The 8,610-nt window shown below is 36.6% G+C and overlaps 1 protein-coding gene across 1 annotated transcript; it reads left to right on the forward strand.

The window, feature by feature from the left end:
- The first annotated feature begins 2,167 nt into the window (after positions 1–2,167).
- On the forward strand, positions 2,168–4,005 carry LOC149155971 (folic acid binding / transferase). The gene is made up of 2 exons (XM_089437785.1): positions 2,168–2,723; positions 2,959–4,005. The coding sequence occupies exons 1-2, from the start codon at positions 2,192–2,194 to the stop codon at positions 3,528–3,530; spliced, it is 1,104 nt and encodes a 367-aa protein (XP_089293911.1). The 5' UTR covers positions 2,168–2,191; the 3' UTR covers positions 3,531–4,005.
- The last annotated feature ends 4,605 nt before the right edge of the window (positions 4,006–8,610 follow it).

Consider the following 8,610-nt stretch of genomic DNA (forward strand, 5'->3'; position numbering starts at 1 on the left):
ATTTTATTTAAATAATCAATTTAAAAAAAATTTATTATATTGTTAAAAAAAATTAAAATATAAATTAATTTAAATTAAAAAAAAATTATTTGATAAATAGAAATTCACCATGAGCAACCACATTTAATATTTCAATCTTAAACTTCTAATGATTAGATTGTGAAGATCTCTATTCCAATATATAATATAATAATGTTATATGCAATATGAAATTAATTAATTAATTTATTGATTATAGTTTGGTTGTTTTATGTTTTAAATTTTTTTGGATATATTTTTGGTCAAATTTGTTTAAAATTTAAAATGCATTTTAAATAACAAAAAATCAAAATCAGTTGAAAATTTATTTCACTAAATTTCTAAGAAAAACTTCAAAACCTAAAATAATTAGAAAATAAAATTTTTACCATTCAAAATAATAAACATGTGATCATTGAAATTATTAAAAACTTATACTTGAAATGAAAAAAAATTAAAACCTAAATTATTGTTTTTTTGTGGTTTTCAATGGTTTTCTTGGTGGTTTTCATGGTTGTTTTTTGTGGTTTTTGTATGGCGGGGTTTCATTTAAATAGGAAAAAAATGATAGGAAACCTACCTTAGCCTCCATATGGTGATTGGTTCAAGCTTATAGGATGTTAGTGGGGTCGTTAGGTCACTGGATCGAGCTCCTCCATCCCCATCGAGCTTCCAAACTCTTAGTCAAGCTCCACTTTCCCTCGTTGTTTGTGCAAAATGGCTTGGGCAGATCGCAGGCGAGTCTTTTAATGACAATTAGGCTCCATGTCCAAGTTGTATTGGCATAACCTCGGGTTACATACGAGCTCGATTGAGCAATCTTTAAGCCGTCAAATAGCTCGATCGAGCTACTTTTTTCACCCACAACGTGCCTTAGCTTGCCAAAAAGTGTAACCCAACTTCATGCATGCAAAGAGTGCCTTAAAAGTGTACTTATTCAACTATAATTCTATATCCATAAACAAAATAAAAAAATTATCTTAACAAAGAGTTGTTTTTCAATTAGAAAAGTGAAACTTGTATAATTAAATTTCTCATCCAAAAATAGGACTTGTTTTGCAATTAGAACAATGAAACTTGTAGAATTAAATTTCCCATCCAAAAAAAATTATATTTAATTTTTAGATATTTAATTTTATTTCAAATATGATAAAAAAAGAGAGTAGATAGCAATGCTATAAATGACTCACACAAAAATAGTTTTAAAGTATACTCATTCAACAATAATTTTTATGGGTGAAGGGTTCACCCAAAACATCCAAATTTTTATGATTTTTAACACAATTTTTCTAGAAACATTTTATTCTCATAATATTATTTATTGGAATAATAATAATAACATTTTCTTTATTTTCAATGATTCCTAATGTATCTTCCTTAATGTCTATCTAATGTATCTTCCCTAATGTCTCTCTCACACCTTGGTTCACTCATGTCAGACTTTTTACGATTTATAACACATTTTCTCTAGAAATTTTTTCTTCTCATGATATTCTTTATTGGAATAATAATAAACACATTTTCTCTAGGAATTTTTTCTTTCTCATAATATTCTTTATTGAAATAATAGTAAAACCTTCTCACAACCCCATTGCATTTTAAAAGATTAGTCTCTTTCTTTTCACTTATATTTTAAGAATAAGTCTCTTTCTTTTCACGTATATATTCTGCTTCATATCCCTAATGTCCCTGATCATGACCCTGATCAGGAGTGAAAGGTTCATCCAAAACATTAAATCTTTTAACAATTTTTCCCATAATAAATGAAAGGTTCATCCGAATCATTAAATCTTTTAACAAATTTTCATAGGGTTTCTCCATAAACCTGTTTTCCTCATTATAAATTAGAACAATAAAAAAATCTACATTCCAAACAAATATATCTAAAGAGTTGTTTTGCAATTAGACGACCGTGGATTAAATTTCCCATCCCGTGACAACATTCCCATCTTGTATTTGTCCAAAATAATTTGTATTTAATGCTTAATAGATCATAAAATGAGGAATGAGTGAATGCCAGAGGACCAAGTCAGTGAATGATGTTCTCAGATAATAGTTTTAGTTGAGCTTTCGAGAGCATCGATGGAATTGATGGCCAACCTCACTTTTAGGATGCGTCGACACAAAATTGGCCGTGTATCTTAAACATTTTAGACGACAGGTTATTAAGGTAATGACGATTCCAAACCTGATTTACCCAAATTTCACAGGTTTTATTTGGATCACCCAAAATTTTCTTTTGGCACATCCACAACTTTATTTTCCTGCTCCCGTTCGTCAATACATTCACAAAACTAGACTGTTCACGATGAAGCAGGCCGCGGTAGCGTGCTGTAAGCTTTATATATCTGAGAGCAGGAATGCCAAAGCATTGGAGGCCGTAGAAAAGGCAGCCAAAGCCTACCCACATGCTGCTGCGCTCCTCAATGCATTTGAAGACAAGGACTACAACCGTGTAGGTTACACACTTGTATTTCCTTTCTCTTCATCACAGCAACAACAGGCATCTTATCCTTCGCAAAACACATTATTGCGCATGGTGAGGGCTGCGTTACAGACAATAAATCTTGAAGGGCATTCTGGAACTCATCCCAGATTGGGAGTTGTTGACCACATATGTTACCATCCCTTGGGGGATGCCTCTCTGCATCAGGTAGCCTCTCTGGCTCGATCTCTGGCAGCTGAAATTGGTCTCAGTCTTAAAGGTCTGTATCACATTCTTTTTCCCTGCAAAATCATTGGTGGATTTTACTATTTTCTGCAGATTAATTGCAGTGTCCGTAGCTATATCCGGCTATAGTTATCTTCATCAGCAGAAACAAACCATATATTATCTCATTCAATATCTCATATTAGCATAAACAGCCAGCTTGTTATTTCTTTGAATTTCTTATATTACCACCAACCTCATAACTGATAGGAGGCCTTGACATGCCACAGTACCAACTTTTCTATATGGAGCAGCACACCATGAAAACAGAAATATAGATTCCATCAGAAGAGCATTGGGTTATTTCAAGCCCAACCACGAGGGGCAATGGGTAGGGTTAGCTTCTGGCCCCTTGAGTTTATCACCGGACTATGGCCCATCTCAAGTTCAATCTAGTACTGGAGTTGTGATTATCGGTGCATGCCCTTTTGTGGTCAATTATAATGTGCCCATACTTTCCAATGATCTGGTAAAGGGGCGTCGAATTGCGAAGAAAGTGAGTGCAAGAGGAGGAGGTTTGCCTGATGTACAGTCTATGGCTCTGTTACATGGGGTTAAGGGCATGGAGATTGCTTGTAACTTGCTGGATGCCAAAAATGTTGGCCCAGATAAGGTGCAAGAGGAAGTGGCATCGTTGGCAGAAAAAGAAGGTTTGATAGTGGAACAGGGCTATCTAACTGATTACTCAGAGGATCAAATTTTAGCGACTGCCTTGCAGAGATTGAACTTGATGGAGAAAGACAATTTGGCAAACGGTTTGGTGGAACCTAAAGGTAGTGTTATCATGGAAAATCTGGATTGAAGTAAGAGCCTTTTCTTGTGCCTCACTAATCATTCTCATCGGAGCTCTAGAGACATTTATTTATTTAATAGCTACAACCATGGCCGTATATCAGAGCGGTTGGATCATGTGTTTGTCTTAGGAAAGGGCAAGACATATCTATCCTTTTAATTGTATCGAGTGAAGTACAGAACTTGAAAAAGCATTTATGAGGGCACTGTGAAATCTACCAGAGTGTCAGTCATCTTCCATGTCTACAGGCTTCAAACTGTCTGTCAGGCATAATGGCTTCTGTTTGCATACTCTGCATTAGCTTTGGGTTTTCTTCGATAGATGGCAAACATGAGGGCTGCATGTAGCGCAATATAAATAACTAGGCTCATAGGGTTGACTTGGTCAGTTTACTTGACTGAGAAATAGGCACATAATAACAGTTTGAAACATAAAATCAGCTCTGTAAATTTTTTTGATTAAAACAAGCTATTCTTTCATTTTCTGTTTTGTAGATATGAATTTTGATCTTGCTTTTTATGCAAAGTCAAGTTTTGAGAGGTTGAACAACCGTTGAGTGATTCACTTACTTTTTCATGTTGCCACTGCTTGTAATCCCATGGATCCTAAGTAGTTTCCTAAGTAGAGATAATAACGTCTAAATTAATGCACTTTATTCCAAATCTCCCTTCATATAGATGGTACAGTGATCCTGTGTAATGTGTAATCTAATATGTTGATACTGGTAGTTATTTTGCTTTGTGCTGTTAATGACAGTGCATGAACATTAAAAAATATATATATTAAACCGATGAAAATATACAAGGGATATTCCAAATGTAGCATTGGTCGAAATTTTTTATTGGAAATCGTAAGAAAGACAACTTCGTTGATGAATTTTGTGGCAGCATTGCCTATCAAACCAATTTTTTTTGATTAAACAAACTATTCTTTCATTTTCTGTTTTGTTTTGATCTTTCTTTTTATGCAGTGTCAAGTTTTGACAGGTTGAACAACGGTTGAGTGATTCACTTACTATTTCCTGTTGCCACTGCTTGTAGTCACATGGATCCTTAGTAGTTGCCTGAGCAGAGAGAATAGTGTCTAAATTAATGCTCTTTAATCCAAATTTCCCTTCATATAGATTGTACATTGATCCTGTGTAATGTGTAATCTAATATGTCGATACTGGTAGTTATTTTGCTTTGTGTTGTCCATGACAGAGTGCATGAACATAAAAATAATAAATAAACCAATGAAAATATACAAGAGTATATTCCAAATGTAGCATTGGTTGAAAAAATTTATTGGAAATCTTCAAGAAATGCAACTTCTCTGGATGAATTCTGTGGAAGCATTGTCTATCAAACTAAAATACCATGAATTTGAAAAAGTGAACTGGTTAAAGGACTGTCAAAATGATAGATGCCCTTTTCTCCCACAGAATACTAAAAGCAACAAAAAAAAATTACATTTGATAGATGCCTTCCAGCACCTAGTAAACAGTCTTCAAGGAGAGAGTAAAAATTATTAAGGCATGCAATCCAAAAGTATAAAAAAATAAAAAAGGAAATTTCCCACATAAGCCTTCAAATATAACACCAGAAAATAGATTCTCCAAGTAAGCAACCTTATGGAGGCCGAGACAAAACATCATATAGTTATCCATATAAATCCAGACCCTTGAGTCTTAGTTTCACATAAAAACAGTAACCAAATCATCCATAAACCATTTCATATCTACAAGCAAACGTCAGCAAGTAATCATGGCACCAGCTCAAAGTTGACGATAAGGAAAAAAGCCCAGGATCATGTTCAACAAGGAAACCTTCCTGATGGTCCCACCAATGGCAAGTTCATGGAGCCATCTTTAGACACAGCACCAGCTCAGGCTTGAAGATCAGAAAAAAGAAGGCTACAGCACCAGCTCAGGCTTAGCCTGAAGATCAGAAAAAAGAAGGCTTCAGCAAGGAAACCTTCCTGATGGTCCTACCAATGGCAAGTTCCTGGAGCCATCTGTGGACCATCCTTAGAGAGGGTCTGCCAACATGTTCCTTTGATCCGGATTTAAACAGGAACGCAACAAAATACAGAGATAACCATATACACAAAGATGCAGCGGAAATAATACTTCATTTCATTAATGGAAAATACTGAAATATACTTACAACCAGAAATGGAAATAAACCAGCTAGGGCGATGGTAGCTTATCTCTGAGAAGAGATGTGTGGCTACATGTCTCTGAACTGTGTTACAATGAGGCTCGAAGGCCTATTTATTGTTGAGAAACAATGGAAAACCCTTCACATTCCAAAACCTAACCTTAGAAGATGAAACGCCAAATTGTGGGCCCCGTTTTTGGGTAAGTTGGTAGATCAACTTCCCGGGGTCGCGAATTGGTCGTATTATCTCCGTTTGACACACATGATAGCCCGTTGAAAAGATCTCTCCGAGGACTACAACGGAAAAGACGATTTTTTGGAAGAAAAATCGCTGCGGTAGATTTCCCAAAAAATGTCGTTTAAGGCCTCAAAACGGCTCCAGAAGTTTAGGACCCGAAAAACTGCTAAAAATAGTAAATTGTGCTACAATTTAGGAAACTGAAAAGACTGAAAGAGACAGTTGTGGGGGTCCAAATGGGATAGGTGGGTGGCCACCAACATCCACCTGGATCATCCTTTCTTTATATACATGGAAAAGGCGACTCCTGGTGCCATGGACAGACCATCTTTAGAGAGGGGATCTGCCAACATGTTCCTTTCTCTATATACATGAAAAAAGAGTGTTCATTAATAGCAGCTTTGAAATTCAATAGTATTTCATAAAAAGGCCTGAAGAGAAAAATTTCCATAGTACAAATCCCATTTAACCGATTTATAATCACTTGAGAGTCTCCCATCACTTGCAGTTTTTGAACACCTGTTTGTTTGTATATTCAGCAAGATGACCAATTATAACCCAAGAGCTCACCCCTATTCAGTGGCTCACCTCCCTTGATGTCTCCCCAGCGCCAGTGTTTTAGTAGTTGCAAGTAGGTATGAGAGAACATTAGCATGATTGATTAATGGTGTTTTGCAGCATTCATTTACTTTGATACTCAATGAGACGGAACGATATCAGATTAGGAAGAAGCCGGATTTTCTCAGAGATTAAAAAGGGTTTTATTTGCACCTGTGTCACATTGGGTTTCAAAAATCGGGCAGGGGGACAATTTCTGAGACGGTTGAAAGGGGCCAAATTACAGCGGATACATATTGAAAAGAAGTAACAAAATATCGATAAAAAACAGAAAATAAAGAATTAAATATCTAAAAGACTAAAAAATTGAGATGTGGCTATAATAGGTAAAGACATCAACATATGAAAATTGAAAATTTGCCAAGATTAGTTCATGAGTTTGACATATCTAAAATCATCAGAAATCGATGATCAGAAATCAAAGTTCGGGAATTTAGAGCGATTTTAGAAATCGATGATCAGAAATCAAAGTTCGGGAATTTAGAGCCTGAGTTTGCCGAACTTGGCGAAGAGAATTCTTCACAAGAGATTGGTTTTTTGGAAGTTTGATGAGCTTGAACAGCAATTAGCATCTAGTGCAAACAGGGATGTGGTTGCTTCATTTTGGAAAACAAATGCATTTGTATTTCTTTGATCTACCCTCAGTAAATATGGATGATAGCCACACTCTTTTTTTTCAGAAGGAAAAAATTGCTGTAGCTTTCTATTAATAGTAGACAGTTTCAGTACATATTCAGAGAATTTCCCCGCGGCCCCCACACAAAAAAAATACATGATCATCTAGAAAAATCATAACTGACTCCCAAGTATTTAGCGAATCTAATGCTCATATGTTAAAACCAAAATTGAATCCAGATCTCCTGGATCTACTACACACAGGAGTCAATCCAAACAACTAGAAGGATGTAAAAGGAACACCATCCTATAAAATACAAAAGCCACCAGAAACGGCGTAGAAACCAGACTTATAGCATATCAAAATTTCCCTCCGCCATCTCCTTGCCCTCGACAAAAAAACTGAAATGTATTGAACCTGTAGCAACAACCAAACCACGCTTCGACAGTCCATCCGCCACTGTGTTGAGCTCCTTGTACACATGTAAAAAAGTGATATGCACAAAAGACCACTTAAGGAGCTCTATGCGCTCCATCCAGCCAACCAAAGAGGGGGCCAAGAAGGAGGACCGCCCAGCCGCAACATCAATAGTAGAACTTGAATCCCCATACACTGAAATCTTCTGCAACTGTAAGCGCTTAGCAAAAGCCAGCAAACCCCAAAGAGCTAATAACTCTAAGAGCTAATAACTCAATCTTGGGGTTTGCTGGCTTTTGCTAAGCGCTTACAGTTGCAGAAGATTTCAGTGTATGGGGATTCAAGTTCTATTATTGATGTTGCAGCTGGGCGGTCCTCCTTCTTGGCACCCTCTTTGGTTGGCTGGATGGAGCGCATAGAGCTCCTTAAGTGGTCTTTTGTGCATATCACTTTTTTACATATGTACAAGGAGCTCAACACATGCCCGAACCCCATGCCAGAAAAGTAGGAAATGTATTAGAAAGATTGATCCTCAACCATGCCCCACATCCACACCTATATGAGCTGTGCCATCGAAGAAACCTGCTAGGAATACCACATACAATGGAGGACACAATGCCGTGTAAATGTTACCAACCCGTTTAAAAAGTCCCCCGTTGACAACCATACCAAGTATTAGAGAAAATTCTAAAGATATTGTGTGGTCTTTCTTCAAAGATCGCATTGTTTCTTGCTTGCCGAATCTCCCAGAGAGTATATAGAGGAAGAGCTTTATATATCCCTCTCCTACTAAACCACCACCTACAACAAGATTCCATAGAATCAAAGGAACCCATATGAGGAATCTGAACATAATTTAATATACGTGCCCAAACCTCAATTGACAAGGGGCAATGGATAAATAGATTTGCAACACTTTCCTGTCCCATGTGGTAGGAATCACACCAACCCCGGCCCTGATATCCCCTTTTACAATTGTTGTCCAAGGTAAGGATTTTGTTTTTCTAGACCAACTGGTTGAAGATGATCACCTTCAAAGCAACATGCCACCTCCAAGCT

Source organism: Pinus tabuliformis, chromosome 9 (assembly GCF_031772625.1).
Source record: "Pinus tabuliformis cultivar Carrire ecotype Pingquan chromosome 9, CPIR1, whole genome shotgun sequence".
In the NCBI taxonomy this organism is placed as follows: Eukaryota; Viridiplantae; Streptophyta; class Pinopsida; order Pinales; family Pinaceae; genus Pinus; species Pinus tabuliformis.

Excerpts from the sequence above, each read along its gene's own strand:
- LOC149155971 (XM_089437785.1), top strand. The coding sequence starts at position 2,192 with ATGACGATTCCAAACCTGATTTACCCAAATTTCACAGGTTTTATTTGG. Across the intron at positions 2,724-2,958 it reads AATTGGTCTCAGTCTTAAAG|TACCAACTTTTCTATATGGA; the intron begins GTCTGTATCACA and ends GACATGCCACAG.